Genomic DNA, 18,479 nt, shown 5'->3' with positions numbered 1-18,479 from the left:
TAGCTACTATTTTTTATTTAAGTCAAAAACCAAAGGAAATCATGGTGCAGGAGAATCAAACCTTCCATATATATACTTCAATTTACAAGAATTCTGTACCACAGCTCCTAATGTTGAATTCAGAGAAACTGTCCAAAATATAAACTCTCCTCCAGAGAAACCTGAGTTCTAGATTGCAATATTCACTCACAGTGAACAGAAACATAGGAAATCTATTGTGCCAAGTGAGTTTCCAACACTGCTGCTTAACACAAATGATTAAAAAAACCCTGAAACACAAGCAAGCAAAGAACCCACCCAAAACCCCCCAAACAAACAAAAAACCTCAAAGCACTAAACAAAACCTTCCTTATAATATCTATGCAGTAAGATCTTCTGTAATTTTATATGGAAGATCACTTTTACTAAGTATTATACTTAGATGAGAGGCATTTAATATTTAAGATGGGTGAATTACTAAACTGAACATACCAAAACCATCAAAGATTTTAAAGAGACACAATATAGCAGAACTCAGACATTTCTAAGTTATAAAAGGATGTGGTCCTGGAAAACGAAAGCATACCTGCTTCAGTTACCTGCTTGAGATTTACCTTTAGTGTATGTTCCACACCAGCTTAAACACAGCCTGGTGACTTTACTTACATATTTCAGGTATGATTATCTCCACAGTATTATAAACTGGTATAAAATATAACATACATAGAGGCTTAATATAGCGTTAATATGTATATTTCATATTTTATCACATAAAGGACTATCACTTTCTGGAAAAACATCTTTACATTGGCTATAAGAGCAGGCAGCATGATGGTTTTGTCATTAGGCATCAAACATTCAGCAGTACATCAATAATTCTCTTTAATTTTCTTTACCCTCAGAAGCTGGTGTGAGCTGTTGGGCCCTTCACTGTGCTTCAATAACAGTGCATTAAATAGAAAGTATCTATGCCTGAGTGACCATTCTGAAAGCTGTTTCTGAGTGGCCAGAAATCAGCTATTTGGATTCCCTACAGAGTCTTGGCCTCAAAAAAGAACCAGATCATTTGTAATGCAAATAATCCACCATCTCTAGAACATCACTCTAATAGTGAATTACTAGTGGTATGAAATCTGCAGGGATAACAAAACACCAAAATATTGACATAAACTCTCTAGTGTTGCTAAAATATGTAAACGCATACAAAAATGCAAAGCTTGAGTAAAAACTCCAAACCCAAACCACTTTCCAAACCACTAACAATCTTGACACCAGCATTCAGCAAAATACTACAGCAGGCCCAACCTTGATAATATAGTAGCATCCGCTCTCTTACTAAAAAGCTGCTATTGCACACTTTAAAATCCAAGTTAAAATACCTAAAACTTGAGGACATATCCAATAACTGTGTGCCATGAAACGTACCATTGTTTGCAACCCAGCAAATAAATACTAGAAACTAGGAATGACATATACCACTTTGTTATTTTAATTCAAAAAGGCAATGTAAATTGCCTTTCATTAAAGGATTTTATTTTTAATTCTCACATTTTATATCTTCTGCAGCAGCAGTCATGCTCATCTACTTAAATTAAGGACAAAAATAGTAAATACAGAGAACTAATGGTATTCCAGAAATAAAAAGAAAGACCAAAACTCCTGGCTGCCTCCTACTACTTAACCCAATACACATACTCCTAGGAGAAGGATGACAATATCTTCTGTAGCATCTCCTCCTCCCAGCTCTATGTAACAAGCTCCAATTACCTTAATTCAAAGAGCATATGAAAGGATTAAGCAACAAACTTTTAAAGTGTTTCAAACACTGGGTGGGAGGCAAAAAAATGTTTTCTTAACTACCTAACTGCTAAGACAAGAACATCTCACAGCTAAACACTGGGCAGCCAGCAGCCCAGACTCTGAGTTTTTCAAGCAACTAAAGCTACAGCAATAAAAGTAAGGATTTCAGCAGTTAATTTAAACCTTAACAATAGAACACAACAACACAGGCTGATTTTACTATGGTCTTTAGTGAGAACTTTTTATAAAGGTTTGTTGTCGTTAATCTCGACATGAAAAGATGAGCCAATTTCCAGTAATGCTTATTCTTACAAATCAACAGTTTTGTAAAGCCCAAATAGTACAATCAGTATTGATTAAACTGAATTTCTGCTGTTAATACTCTTTGGGAATCACAAGCCACTGTAACGAAACTATTCCTAGAAATGCTGTTCTCCAAGAAGCATAAAACAACACAGCTGATCCTATAAATGTAATAAAAATCCTGGTGCTATCCATTTGCCTTTCAATGTGCAGCAGATGTTCCTTGCATTTTACTTATTAAGCGATTTTAAAGGAACTTTAGGGATTAGTACCAGCATAAAATAAGATTTCGCATATCATTTTCATGTATATCTGGGCATGGGGAAAACCCAACCCAAATAGGCAACTGTTTGCTGGCATGTGCACCAACAGCAAAGCAAAGCTCTGATCCCTGTCTGGCTGTGTGACAGGAAACTTATAACCCCCACCACGACTCCGAGGTGGAAGAAGACCTGAGCAGAACATATTCTTCATGCTGACAGTGGTAGGTTACCCCTTCCTCTTCTTGGTTGTGAAGACCTGCATCATTTGTTGCGCTAGTGCTTCTCTGACACCTCAGTGAGCCAATTCAATTTATAATCCCAGCCTTTTTTTCTCATTAAGTGAGACAGGCTGAATTAATAATAATAAAAAAAAATGTTTATGGATGCAATGAGAAAGAAACATTGGAAACTGCCCTGACAAATTTGGAAGAAGAGGTTTGCTGATGTAATAAAAGCAACCCTTGGCTAAATGATAGGCCAGGTACAGCTACACTTTACATGGCTATTTAGCATATTTTTCAGTACAATTAGTAACTTAGTAGCAGGACAGCAAAGAACCTAAATCAAGATTTACTTACAATGCTGATCACAGTCTACTCTAGCAAACACCACTTGATTCTTATCTGGATATTCTTCTTTGATTACGTTAGAAGCCTCCTCAAAAATAGGATGCAGCATTTGGCTGAAGCGGCACCTGTAAATAGAACGCAAGATTGTAACTTCAACACATCACTTTGAAATATTTTAATTGATGACTACTGTAACATTTCAATCTTTGAAGGAAAAAGAAAGAAAGAAAAAGCAAAAGAAAAGAAAGCTATTGGAAAAATTAAATCTACCTGTAATTATCCCAGTAAATGACTGGATAAAAAATCAGTTCAAAAGTAACTTGAATAATTCAGGTGTGGAAAAAAAAGTGATTCTGAAAGAATACATAGTTCAGTGTGCTTTATCTCCCTAGGAAACACCACTAATCAATTATAAGCCTTTAGGAAATATATTCTATTCAGCAAGTATGTTGTTCATTTTTTTTCTACCTGAATTATACCTGGGAAAGTAATTTTAAAAATGTAGTAAAAGAAGTTCCTTAGATTGTTGAGATTGAAATATTCACCAACACCTTCCAGAAATATCACAGGTAATTTTCTAGGGGTCAACAATACAAGTTGTAAGTATTATGTATTATATTGTTGCTCAAGTTTGGCAGAATTTGAGCAGACTGCTTTTACAACAGTAAGAACAAAGAGAACCCTACAGGTCCCTTCTTCCAGTAATGTCAGATTTTGAAGCAGACTCTCTCTTTTTGCCCACAGAAAAGGCTGTAGGATTGTAAAGATGCTTTGGTGGCTTTACGGAGTTTAGGGTAACAGTAGTGCACAAGCCCATTACTAATATGTCAATAAAATTATTTCATATTCTGTCCTTCCAAACATATGGCAGATTTTAAAATTGGAGATGCATAATGGCACTGCAGAAGTTGTGAGAATGAGATTTCAAGGAGACTTACAATAAACCAGCCTGCACTGAAACCCACCTTAAACCTAACAGTGACAGCCTGGGGATGCAGTTATGTCTGCAACAGCCAACATGTAAGTGAAGAGCAAGTCTTGCTCTCAAAATGCCAAGAGAGCTGAAGTCCACCTTCTGAAAAAACCTGACTGTGGGCAGCCCAGCTGTGTGTTACACACTTGTGTAGCATGTATATGCTACCACGTAGATGTTACAATGGCTTCTTGTCCCTCATTCTTCTCCACCCTTAAAGCAGAGAACTTCTATGAGCAAAACTGATCTGTTCTCCCTCAAAAGTCAGGTTACATCACAGACTGGCAGTGTGCTATGTTGAGGGGTTATTACTGTATTCCTAAAAGTAATGATCATAATTAAGGTTGTAATATTTTAAAACTATAGCCTATTATAATGTGACTCAAGCAAACATACACAGAAGGAGAAGCAATTGGGACATAAACCCAGGGAAGAACTGGTTTGAAAGCAACAGATTACTGTATTTCCAATTAGAAAACTATAGCCAAACATGACAGTTTTCAAAAGACAGAAGTTTAAACATAAAAAAAAAAAAACTAACCAACTTGAGTAACTTACCAATCAGCATAAAAATTAACTAAAGCAACATCTGCATTGTCTGAGAAGAAAAAAAAAGAAAAAGCCCAATGTCACATTGTGAGGCAAACTTATCAGTTCTTTTATCTGAGATTATAAAAATATGCGCAAGAAGACTACAAAAGCAAATATTTCTAGATTATTCAGCATAGAGCTCAGTCTGATTGCTAGAAAACTGCTAGGGTAAATCTTATCTGAAATATAATCTGTAACAAATGGGAAAGAGATGAAAGATGCCTTCGGTCAAGTGTTCTATTGACTTTATAGATATAGAAGACCAAAAAAATGTAAATACTTAAGATATCAAGACACACAAGAAGTAATTAAGCGACACATGCAGTAAAAATTATTTCTAGATTCAAAATTAAGGCACTCACATCCAGAAATTAAACTCTAGTATCTCTTAAGCACTAGCTCTATTATGAATAAGTGTTAAAAACCAGTCAAAAGCTGAAATTCCAACTATTTGGAGTAGAAGACTGATGAACAGGCAACCTGTCTGTGCAACCTGCTCTGGTTTGTCCTTACTTGTCTTATATAACCTGGATACTATGGCAAAAGGTAGCAAAGAAATTTTCAGTCCCCAAAAAAAGAAACATGCTGAGGGACACTAAAAAAAATTCAATACTACAGGGATAGGTATGATGAGGTAGTGTTCCTTTTTGCATATCAAAAAAAAAAAAATTAGAAAAAAAAAAAAGGATAAATCTTCTGCCCAAAAATAAAGTCTGATCTTTACAGAATATAACAACCACCCATGCTTTAAATCAATTTTTAGCAGCTGTTCTGGCCTAGACACTGAAAAAAAAATGTAATGCATACTCAAATTACAGAACATCAGCCACAGCTTTATAAAGCAGAAATGCTGACAAAGCAGAAAACTGACAAAGTTACAGAGCAGTTACATGTGAAGATTAGGATGCTGAAAGCCTGGAAAACACAACATGCTGGTAACGACGACTTGAGTAGGCTGGGGAACACCACAGTTTGATTACAATTATGGCGTTAAGATTTTCACTATCAGCAAGGGATGCAAGTGGTGAATAAGTAAATAACAAGCACTGAAAAGTTTAGAGTTACCTCCAACACATAAAGTGTTTATTGAAAGTAATGGGATGAATTTTAGAAGCACTTACACTTGGCATATACTCCCTTTTGTGAATTACACTGTATAAAATTATCTTATATTTTCCACTCTATAAAAGGTATTTACAGACACATCTCGTATCACAAAGCAATCCCATAACGTAAGGCAGATTCTAGCCCAGACCTCAATAAAGATTTTTTTTTTCCCCTGGATATATTAGAAACAATGTAATAACTTCTTCCTGCAAAGACAACCAGACACAGGCAAGTTGCATACTTCTCTGAGGAAAAGGTTTCGGACAAGAAACACATATCTTTGTGTGTTTAATTTACAGATTTCCATTCTTTGAGTCACTAGAATCAGGACAATGCTTGACCTGAGGAAAGGGAGAGCTGAACAAGCAAGATACTTAAGGCCCAGCACCACGGGTTTCACTTGCTGCTAGTTTTTGGAGGGAATTTTAAAATGCCCTCTAGACTGGTTTTGGTTATGTAATCAAGCATTCCCTTCTGGAAAGAAGATACCAGTTATTTTTTTTAAGACACTTCAAATTCTCATTGCAATACATTAGTTCAGACAGCTAATTCTGACCACAGGCATTTAATATTTCTAAGCCAATTGCAATTCATATATTCAAAGCTAGGGTATGAATATTCATTTAATATCACTGCAATATTCATACAGCTAAATAACTGCAGACATACAAAGAAAAAAAACCATTTGAAGTACTTACTTAAAATGTCGTCTATATTTCCACTATCTAGACTTGTTATTTCACTTCTTGCTGGATTAAAAAGCCAAGACACCTAAAAAGAGAAAGCAAACCAGTAAGGCATGTTTCAGGAGTAAAGTAATAACTTCTGTGTGATTTTTAAGTGTTACAGTTCAAAAGCTGGAGAAAAACAGTAAAAGAACTGTAATTCAGTCAATGCATATCAGATGACAGCAGTACTACAAATACACAAATAAACTACAGATATAACATGTTTTCACATTTAAAGCAAAACTGGCTCTTTTAATACCGTTCACTATTAAGTAAGCAGAAATCTTACAGGTAAATTTTGCACCTTTAAGATTAACCTATAGTCATAACTTCATTCTGAAGAAAGAAATGAAACCCCATTTCTGCAATCTCACACAGCCCAGAAGCGTGTGGGCACAGAGGTTTCTGTCACTTACAGGACTAATCTGGCTAAAAAGTTTCTCATTAAGTAAAGCCTCAATTGCCTGCATTTATATTGCTGTTTTAGGAAACAATTTCAATATATCTAACTCAACTAGCTACAGTCCTTATCTCCCTCTGTATTTCCACTTGACACCACTTCAGTCCCAGCATGCAATAGGCATATCAGATTATAAAAACCAAGACACCACATCAGCCAAATCATTCCATTACAAAGCAACATTTGTATTACTCTTCATGCAACTCCCACAGCAATACACAATTTTATGGGTGGGCACTCTCATGTTCAGTGCAAATGGCCCAGATCTTTTTTTCTCAAAATGTGGTGAAAGAGGAGGTTGAGTTCTATCCCAGGTGAGAGAGGTATCAGTGAATTACAATTTATTTTTGCTTTGAGAGAGACAAGCATGCAAATTTTTGAGTAGGATAATATATATTCTGGTCTGGCACATGAATGTTTCCATCCTGAGCAAGCCAGTCAGAAGTCATCCTTCTCTAAGTACAGTCAGGGCTTGGACCAGATGTTCTATTGTGATACCTTCATGTTTTCAATTGATGTATGGTTCCGCAGCTGACAGAGATACCAGGAAAGGAAAAGGAAGGTTTTTGGAAGAGAACTGGCTGGAATGCACAGGTCAAGGAGTTGGGCAGAGACCAGAGAGTAACAGAGACACCCTGCACTGAGATGCAGCAGCACACAACATACACTCTATCGATGGATGTTCCCAGAGACTTATTTACTCCCTGAGGTGCAAAGAAAATCTGCTTATGGCTCAGGAGGCACCAAGGAAAAACACAGCTAAAGCATAAAGACCATCCAAATAAAACCACATAGAGCAGCTGTGTACCCGGAACTGGTGATACAAGGTTCTCTGCATTTATGGAAGAGCCTGAGACCTATCCTGAACCTATAGTAGGACCATGACTACAAAGAACAAGCCTCCAGGATATACCTGCCTTTGACACTGCTTACAATTTATCAAAAAACTGATTTAATGTCACACACATTTAGTTTCCTAACATTTGCTATGTGTATATGAAATACTTGATTGAAAAAAAAAATAGCCAAACTGGATCCCTGCTTTCCTTAAGATCAACTTCAAAAATGGTGGGAAACTTCTAGTGAAACACTGTCAACAGCTCTCAAACTATCACTGTAAATGGCACACAGGTAAGATTTGCAGCAATCAATCATTTTCAATTCCTTCTGGTTTGCGGATCACCAACCACTTCTCAGCGAAAATACTGAGCCTTTCACATTTCCCATATGGAGGCCCTTGGGTAGCATATAACTCTATCTTACACTACAGGCTGAAAACACACCAGCTGTCAGAATCCAAAATATGTACCAGTGCTTCTCTCTTGGTAATTGAACAAGATACCATTCTTAAATGCAAATCTAAGATTTGTGGTGGAGTTTGCACAGTCTTCCTGTGGCACTTCAACTGCCTGAGACAAGTGTCTGAACTGTGACTTTAAGACAACTGTAGAGAAACAAAACTAATAGTTGAGCTGTGAGGTCCAGAGATTAAACAGGCAGCCTAACAATACAATCTGCCAAAAAATTATCTGATCAAGCAAGCTATGCGATGCACAGGTTGCCGCAGGCCAGTGTTCAGGGAGTTCCTCTGAAGATACCGGCATTGCTGACTACTGAGCAGCAAGAAGCTACCTGTACAGACCCAGATCCAGACTGGCCAAATTATCCCCAGAGAAGAAACCAGCTGATGGTAACCATTAGTGCAGACACCTCCTCATCACCCCTTGGGTGGTGCATGGGATGACAGCTTCCATGGTGTTGCTGTGGGGAGGTTCTGGTAGTGGAAGTTCTGTTTGTAGTGAGTAATGGGTCAGGTCAGCATGTGCATGAGCTGGCACAGGTTTTGTTTGTACGCACATGCTGCTTTGTTGCAAATGTTAGGTTTGAAGCAGTAGCTACAATTAACAATAACAGTCGGAATATTGCTCTAGACAATAATGGGCAAGGTATTTCAACATTAATTTTGTTGGCCATCTTCAGATCCTACTGCAGGTGACTGCAAATTCAATGTTCTAAGGCTTCAGCTGCCCTGCAAGGCCTCAAGAACCTCTGATCACCCTGAAGACCACAGAGTTACTTATCCTGCTAGTAATCTTGGACAATGCTTGTTTACAGAGAAAATCCATGCAAGCCTCTAGAAAGCAGGAACTTTTCAGCTGCTGCACACAGCTTTGCATCACCATTACACTCAGAAAGAATTTCCATAGTAGTCTTGGTGTAACAATTTTCACGGGAGCTCAGCAGTTCATATTGTCTAAACGAACTGAATGGGTAAGATACCAACTTCTTAAACCCTTTTGGCTTTTTCTAGTATAACTTTCCAGCAGCAACTCAAATCTTATCTAATAGGATAAGTTACACATAAATTAAACATAACACAGATAAGCATATCATTTGCAGTTGAGAAATAGGCTCTGTTACTTAGCAGATCTACTTCAATGGATCAGGAACTGTAGTCACACTTGTAGATTGCCACAACACACTTAAAATACACTTAACTTACAATGCAAATATTTAACTGTACCATGAAAGCACAGGACTTACTACCAATGAGATCCTCTTCTAGACTGTGCTATATGCAGAAAAAAGGAATTAAAACTAATACTTCTTTATAGCACAAATAAATTTTGTGATTGCTTTCTTAACTCTTACTGTGGAAATGCGGTGCAAACTGCATGTGCTAAAACATTAGCACCAAAACAAATACTCCAAACATCTTCATGTACTGAAGGTGAAAAACAAATTAACCATATACCCTATTGTCCCTTTATATCACAGTAGTGGAAAAATACTGAGACCAAGAACACCTTTCCCCAAAAGCTGCACAAAATCCGAGATAATTGAAATACTTTTTCCACTAGAATTATGAAAATTTTTTGTCAAATACATTCATAATCACATTCCCAAACATTTTATACTGACTAAGTAACTGTGGGTGCCAAACTTTTCATAGTAAGTAGACTGACTCAAGGAAAAAAGCATTCCTTGAGGAAATGTCAATAAATATGCAAGACTCATTCCAGCTGAAGCCTTCAATAAGGTATAATGCCTGTAAGGAAGAAAACACATCCTTTTGACCCAGTAATCTTGCTCTCCCATGAGATGCAAGAGGGTTTATGATATTACTAGTGTTAATATTTATCATGAAGGAGTATCAATTTGTATTTAAATTGCTAACTATACTGTTTTGAGAATATTTTCTGACCTTTTCTGAGGCCTGTGCTTGATACCTATGAGCAGAAAACAAGACATTTTTGAGGAGATAATTTCTGAATATCAGTTACACACTTTATAACAGGTATTGAACATATATGTTCTGAAAAACATACTGGCTAAGAAAAGTAGTCAGAATTTTTCACTTTTAAATGCAAACTTTACATTCCACTGGCCCATAGTAGGACATATGAATGACTGTGCATATTTGTAACTGAAGTAAAAAAAAATAAATTTCAAACTGGCATCACAAGATAGCTACAAACTCATTGAAGAAAGCATTTTGAAAAAATAATTCAAAAGGAAAATTGGTTATATAAACACACCTAAAACCAACTCAGGTTTCTGCATGTACTTTGGATAAAATTAAGTGTATTTTTTATTTCTACTTTTTAAACATTCAAACTGAAAATCTGAAGGTAAAAGTAAGTAGCTATGAAATAAAAAGATTTTTAAAATAGAGTAGAATATGAATATATGAAATACTTGAATGAAACGGCTCAAGTTAGTTTAGGATACTTATAATCTACTCACAATCATTTAACACTACAGAAAAATGACAAAACACATGTAGACTAAAACAAATGCAGAAAGCTTTATGCACTTATAGCATACATTTCTGGGGGGAAAAAAATCAGGAACTGAAAAATATGTTCACAAAGATAAACTTTAGCTCATATGGGGGGAGGGAAGAAGAGATGACATGTATTTTTACTCTTCTGGTCCTCAGAAATACTGTCAAATAAAGCAGGAACATCATGGCTCAGGTTCCTGGGAGTTTCTGAAGATAACACTGGTCATGCTTTTACTGGGAAGTTTAATAAGAACAGAAATCTTAGTGTTTCTGATCAAGTTTTGATCTGCACTTGAAGTTAGCCAATGGTTTAGGGAGCCAGTACCAGTCTCTTCCGAGGAGTAACTATGAATTGGCTGAGATTTATTCTGATTGTTTCCAGTGAAAGACCTCAGAGCACTGCTCAAAAGCCACTATCATCCTCCCAATCACACCATGCAATGCCACACAAGCACCCTTACAGAAAACAAAATGCCTGAACAGAACCTATTCAACTCATACCCAACACTGAACCTCTGCCAGGTTTCATATCGCTTTCCCAAAGAGGAAATAAGAGCACACCCAGTTTCAGCTCACCTTCAGCTGACAGTATTGCTGTTCAATTGCCATTCCACACATCCAATTAATAAAGCCTGCTGGTTATTCAAGAGATTTAGGTCAACCTTTTATCAACATTTTACCAGCACCAGTTAGTGTTGTTAGTTCTTTAATTGCTAACTGGACAGGAGAGACAGACCTATAGGTTTAATGGTATTTCTTTTTCAAGTTTATTATACTTTACATGCCACTTTCTTGCAGAAGAGTTTAACAGTTTAAATGTGCATAACCTTAAAACCGCAAGAAAAGTTAAAAAGAATCCAGGTCTGTTGCATTCTAGTTCTTCGTGCTTTTATTTTTTAATGCACATAATGAAACAGAGGTCCCCATTTCCAAAGCAAACTATCTGTAGAATACAGAAAATGCATTCATGGAGCATTATGATTTCTAACTAGTACTACAGCTACAAGGCAGTCAACAAGAACAGCCTTCATTTTCACTCGCTAAACTTTTCATTTACCTTCTCCTCCTGCTGGGAAATCCTAAAGGCACACAACTAAACCATCTTTCTCCTCTAACACAAAATCATTTTACATTTGGCAACCAGCTCTAGCCCACACCTAATCCAGACTGACATGTTGAAGTTACTACCTGAAGTCCAAGCCCCCCAGGACCCTGCTGCTGACTGTCAGACTCCAAGTACCTCTTTTTTTATGCATGCTGCTGCTCTGAGGTCTGCATTAAACTCCTGGACAGCAGGAAGCAGACGGGTTTACAGCCTGCTGCAGGATGATACAAATTGAAAGCAATCCCAGAAGACAGCAACGCCAAAGCTGGCAAGATATTGTAAGAGCCCCTGAATTTTGGCTTCAGAACCATCAATCAGGAACATCTTGCTGGCGGCCTTCCCAGAAGCCCCATAATGAACCACAAAGTTCAGAGCAGAGAGAGGTAACAGTAAATAGAGAATGCTGAGGGAAAATAAACAAAGAACATTATTCACCCTCTCAGTGAGAGCAGTTCAACTCTTAGTTTTCACCACTTCATTCCAGACTGTGCCCAAACATTCTCATAACTTAGACTGACTGCTGCCATCCCTGATGAATATGCAGGGTTTTTATTGAGAATGTAAGTTGCTTCCATTATATGACTACGAAACAAAGTCCTATTAGTTCAAAACACTAACTAATGATCCCTTCTTGGTTATATTAAAGTTTTCAGAGCAATTTTTAAATGGATAACAAAAAATAATTTTCTTATAATTTTTCACTAAAGAGTCATATCTTTAATTTAGTCAGGAAAATTTAAAATGCTCAAAAGAAGGTACTTAAAATAAAGATTGTAGTTTTTAATGTCCAGGAGAACAGAAAAAAATCTAACTAAACTGAAATATGGATAATATATATATATATTAGAAAAGTAAACTTGCTTCTTCAGCCTTGATAGCTCACTTTTTCGCTGTTTTAGCCAAACAGTGCTGTAACTGCACAGAGCTAAGTAGAGACCATCACATTAAAAAGAAGTCATGCAGTTTTTTGTCCTCCACGTATCTTGTTGTCTACTCCCATTTTAAGTGTGTGGAAGGAATATTTGGTGTAGATGCAAGTCTTATTAATACTGAAAAACTTATCTTCAAATGAAAATACTGGAAACAGAAAAATTCACAATTTATAACGCTATCTTTGAAAATGCAAATTATATGGATTTGACATGCCAGATCAGGAAAAAGAACTCGCAGCTAATTGTTCCTAAAACTGAACTTAACACACAAGCAAAGGAGTTGAAGTATTGTCCTGTCTGACTGGGAATGGTTCACAGACGCAGAGATCTCTCAGTGGCCTGATACCACAGCACCAAGGCTTTCCAGAAAACGGAGAAGTTAACATCTCAACAGTTTGTGAACTATCATTAGAAGACACAAGATGTTCATTCGAAACGTCCATTGCAGAGATGAGAATTAAACATCATTATCACAACATGCAGTCCCATACACCGCATTTTTTTTCCATAAAGCTATTAGTAGCAGAATCATGCACCCAAACACAATTCTAAAGCTCAAGTCTTTGGCACAAACCTATGGATTATGGTCTTTTATAGAAATTTTTAAGTGAGGGCTCAAAAAAATTACATGAGGCATGTCTAAAAAAATGTCACAGAGATAAGACCTGTAATATATTTCTAGTTGAATTCTTTGTAACTTTCAGTTATTTCTCTTGGCCTCTAGGGAAAAGAGTAATCTTTCCAGTCAGGGTTACGATCCACCGGTTTCCTTGCCTTATACATCCATATAGAGACAGTCCATACACCTTCAAAAGATGTAAACAGATATCTGAACATCTGTATTAATTTGTGAATAATGTTCAGAGCACTCCACATCTTCACAAATAGGAATCTACTTTAAAGCCTGTTTCACAGACTTCAAGCCATTAATTCAGCTCCCCAGGAAAGTACTGAAAACTCTGAATTTTTAGATATTTTATTTACCAAGCTGCTTCTCTTACACAAGCAACTAGAACTCCCCTGAAAAAGAAAGGTCACATTTGTCCAGCTTTTTAGGAAAAAACACCTCATGTTCCGATAACTCTTTCTTTTCCATATTGCCAACTGCTCTGATTATTTGGCAACAACACAAAGATACACTTTCAAGAAGGAGTAACACACATAAAATACAAATGCAATCTCCAAAATGATTAGCACAAATTAAGCAGCTGTTGCTGTGTATGAAAGCCAGCACCCTCAAGGTCTTCAACTTGATAAGGCATGATCCAGCAATATGAAAAAAAGGGCAGCTTGGTCTTGTCAAGCCTTTGGTAAGGCTGGCAGAGCAGAATAGTTTGCTGCCCCATTTCACTAAGTCAAGGAAAAAGACCCTGTTCTCTATTTTCTTCACTACCAAAAAATTTGTTGTAGACAGTTTAAACCTTGGAGACTGCATACTTGTAACTCCATTCCTCACTACAGAAAGCAACATACTACCCTGTTATTCATTATAATCTACAGGCTTTCCTGTGCCCTTTAGCAGTTTTTACACAGGGCTATCATAGAACAAGAAATAAGCTTTTATTTTTTTTAAATAATACAAATATATTTATGTTTTGTTCATTCTTGGACTGGTGATGAAAATGCATATTGAAACAAAAACTTTAATGCCATTCTGTGGGAGGAATGGTCATGGAACTCAGAATCCCTCCTTTAAAGCATAATCTTAAAGGAAGAAACCAAAAGTAGATGTAGTGTTTCCACAAGAAATTGTATTTCTTATGTCACATGAATGTTTGCTACCTTGGAATAATCTGAAGGATTGAATGTATCAGTGGATAATAGAATTTTCCATCCTTGCTGCCTACACACATTCTACTACTTTAAAAATAAACACAATCTCTATTTTGACAAATTTAACTACATATTGAGTTTATTCTTCAGTAAGACAAAACCAACTTTCTTAAAGTGAAATGATCAACTTCAACATGCAAGCACTTCTGGCTGCTTAACTTTTTATTAATTACACAATCTAGTTGCAATGCAGAATAAATTTTTACTCTTCTGCTCCAAAACGAAGTTCTCCAGATCTTTGCTTTATCAAGAAAGGTTGGAACTTTAAGCAACGACAAACCTGTTCAGTTTTACCTTTCAGGCTGGAACTTGTTTTAAGAGTGGGTATGAAGTAGTGAACCCAACTGCTCAAATGCCAATTTAAGGACTACCATAAACACACATCAACTGTCCCTCCATGAGAAAAACACCCACAATGGACCCACACTGCTCTAAACCATGCAGCTGAGGCATTGGGTCAAGAGGGGAAAAAAAGGTAGCAAAAGCAACAGATTGACCCAGCTGTATGTTTCATTTAAGTATTTTGTTTGTCTTTCTCCTCACCTAGTGTATCCAAAGGGATGCAAAACATACTGGTTTAAATTGCACTCTGAAGTCAACATAAGGGAAGACAAGTGGACAAGCCAGTCTTCGATAACACTGTTTCCACTGTACCATTTACATTACTGCAGCTGCCTGTTTGTACTTCTGAATAACAAAATCCTTCTGAAAGCACAGAATCACAACCACCTTGATCTGCCTCATCCTTATTTGATGCTGAAGATGATGATGATTAGAACTAAACAATGGAGCACAGCAGCAAACATATGGATGATTCTGTGACAATTAGCAGTTCAAGTTAAATTCTTACCATCTTCCACTTTTACTATTACACAGTCACGTTATGCTCTGCAATCTCCACCGGAACTAATCCACACGTAAGCACCCAATTTATTAATCTCAGATCCAGAGCTTTTAGCAGTAATACTTCAGTATCATTAAGACACTTCTTGGGCTACAGATTTTGTTTTTCCTTCAGCATGATTGAGATGCTACTTTTCATCAAATTATCTCCTAATACTTCAGCAAGAAGCTAAGGTTTTGTTTGTACAACTATCAAAAGACAGCAACAGTACTTTGTGATGCAGCCATTCATAGTGTATGAAGTGTTTGCCCATACTTTAAAACCACTGACATTCAGTCCGGTGTTGTTGCTCTTCCCTCTTTTTCTGAGAAACCAAAATGAGTAACATGTCAGAATTTCAAAATTACAAGCTTTCTAAAATACAATGGCATTTTGTTGCCTCTGTTTATCATTCCTTTAACATAAGAACTCTGAACTTTAGAATAAATCCACTTAGGACACAATCTAAACTTACATTATTTTAGTTATTTTATTTTCTTCATTCCAGGCATAACTGTGATGCAAACTCCACAAACTTTCACAGTCCTCCAAACTGCCAATCATAGTATATTAAAGCTCTCAGGACATCCATTAGGTTGTCTCTAACAAATGTTTTACCTCAATTTTTAGGCTAGCATTTGTTATTTGCTACCTTAAAATGACATATGAGTGGATAAGGGATAAAATCTCTCCAAATAAGCAGTGATTCTGTGTAACAGAAATACTACTCCACAGCTGCACTTTAATTGACAAGTTGGCATTGCTAAAACCTCCCAATTCAAATGAGGAGGTAAAAAAAAAAAGATACTTTTTTACAATTAATCCATTGGCTATCTTCTAGGGAAGAGCACTGATTAAAGCAATGCTACCTGAACCTGAAAAGAAAAATTCACCTTTAGGACCAGAGCTGCACATACCTTGAAGAATGAGAGGCTAATTTCAGACTGTATAAGAGCTATTTTCTTTCTGCCCTAAACAGCTGCTATGGGCCTGCACATATGCAGTCAATTTACCCTGGATAACTCTGGACAGCAGGAGAATAAATAACGCAGAGGACAGGACACATGCCACAGATATTCTGAAATGCACAAAAGAAGATCATACGGAGATTGGTCTACCTCTCTTCAAGGAATATTAAACCTGCCAGCTTCAAGCTGACTCCCACAAAAACATCCAAGCAAGTATTCCAGACTGGTCCTAAAAATAGTATGAACACACTAACATGGTGCAGTGCTTGAATTGGGAGCAAGTTTCGGACACTCTGGCTCTGCAATCGACCAGCTTCATGTAGCAATCTTACTGCTCTCAACATGGAAGGCTGCTGCAACCACAGCTGTTACCAAAATCCTCAGCAAGGTATCACAGCCATTTATTGGCTTATTTAAAAATATTTATTATCTGTATAACACCAATTATATGTACACATTTGCATTGGTTTAGCAAATTCTGCTGGCCTATGTTGACAGGAAAAAAAACCTAAAAAGAAAAAGGCCTTTCCCCACTTCAATTATACGTTTTTACCCAAAGCAGATTTAAATGCCATTCAATGGTAATTCCTGAGAGGCCTGCACACTCGCTGAGCTCCCTTCACTAATTAACGGATCATTAGTATGAAACAACCCCTAACTGTTCACCCCCTGCACCACATACTGTCTTAATTACCTTTGTGAAGCAACCAATTTGTCTTTCAGTTATTTTGTCCAAAATCCCAAGTGAATTGACTCAACAGGGAGAAGGCAAAAAAAAAAAAAAAAAAAAAGAGGAAAAAAGTTTTTTCATACACACATTTATGAAAATTCATAATTTTTATGACTGGCAAAGGATCTAGGAGCTAAGTGTTTCTAGCAAGAGTTAAGAGAGGGGATTTCAGTAAACTATGAGAGTCAGAAGTGATAGACTGACTAAAGGAACAAAAAGCTTTTCTTGGGATTACAAATACAGATACATCACTGAAAAGCTTTCCCTTTGTGCAGCTTTTGAGAAAGTTAATTATATCATCACTTCATAATCACGACAGCTATGGGAAGCAGCAAAACACTATCACAGCTGTTGTTTTCTTTTTCCAGACCATTGGAACAGGCACCTATTTCTTGCCTTTCAAAATACTTCCTTGCAGAGTTCCTAATGAACAAGTTCTCTCTATGTTTATGCCCAATTGCCACACAAATCCAGTTGGAGACAAAACATAAGCTTTACTGCCAGTTATTTTACAACAGAGATTAGACTGCTCTTCTTCTCTCCTTTTCACAAATCTATGAAAATAAAACCCAAAAAACCCTTGCAGACATTCATATTTTTTTTGGATGCACCTCAATGAAATACACAAGAAACAGGCAAGAATCACTGATGCCAGACAAGACAGAAGACAGGCTGGCTGCAAAAACACATGCCAAGGAACCAGGTCATTTACTATTCTCCACTTCTAGAGCTCTAGGCTCTGCTCAGGTTCCTGTTTCGTGAGCATCATTTAAGATACAAAGTTTCAGTCATTAAAGAAATACAAGCCACAGAGAAGTATCTCGCTCTGAAACAATGTAGCAAACAATATGCCCAAACTCCTTCATTTTGGTCCCAAAGTGAAGCAGCTGGGAGACTCCAACACATAAATGTGGAAAATCACATCTTCCAGGAAACAAAACTTTGGGCCTCCTGTGTTTCACTTCATTGTCACTGCTAATGCAATTTTTACATAGATGACTGGGGCTCACATTAAATCCTGTCTATAATCTACTATGGCATTTATTTTTTACCTAAAAATATGTACCTCACAGAACCATTGAATAAAGTGACAAGACTTGAAGGCACTTGGGTCTTAATTCAGTCCACTCATAAAACACGGCTCTAAAATCCAGAAGGGCCCAGAAGATGACCTAATGACCTTCAAGGAGAACCTCTTCAGAGTACAAAACCAATCCACTCCACTGAGCAGAACATTGGCAGAAGACTTCCATGGGTTAACACAGAATTTCTGGATGAGGTTTTAAAAGAAAAAAAGGCAGCAGACAGAAGGCAGAGGTAACAAAAATACTTGGTAGGAAGAGAGAAACACTGCTTGAGCAGGCAGCAGTCCAAGCTCAGCTGGAGTTGAGAGAGGATGTTAAGGTATGCTGGCAACAGAAGGAAGAGAGGAAGAGTAAGAAAATTGTAGGCCTGCTGCTCAACTAGC

At 37.0% G+C, this 18,479-nt stretch overlaps 1 protein-coding gene across 1 annotated transcript in view; it reads right to left on the bottom strand.

Moving 5' to 3' along the window:
• ERP44 (endoplasmic reticulum protein 44) overlaps positions 1–18,479 on the bottom strand; it is a 47,926-nt gene that overhangs the window by 22,378 nt on the left and 7,069 nt on the right. Inside the window, exons 2-4 of the mRNA XM_048289190.1 lie at positions 6,284–6,356; positions 4,446–4,485; positions 2,924–3,039 (exon numbers count right to left, since the gene is read on the bottom strand). Coding sequence (XP_048145147.1) covers positions 2,924–3,039; positions 4,446–4,485; positions 6,284–6,356 — 229 coding nt within the window. The remainder of the gene's footprint in view (positions 1–2,923; positions 3,040–4,445; positions 4,486–6,283; positions 6,357–18,479) is intronic.

Source organism: Corvus hawaiiensis, chromosome 30 (assembly GCF_020740725.1).
Source record: "Corvus hawaiiensis isolate bCorHaw1 chromosome 30, bCorHaw1.pri.cur, whole genome shotgun sequence".
Taxonomy (NCBI): Eukaryota; Metazoa; Chordata; class Aves; order Passeriformes; family Corvidae; genus Corvus; species Corvus hawaiiensis.
The sequence above is the reverse complement of the archived record's forward strand: the minus strand, read 5'-3'. Positions and strand labels throughout refer to the sequence as shown.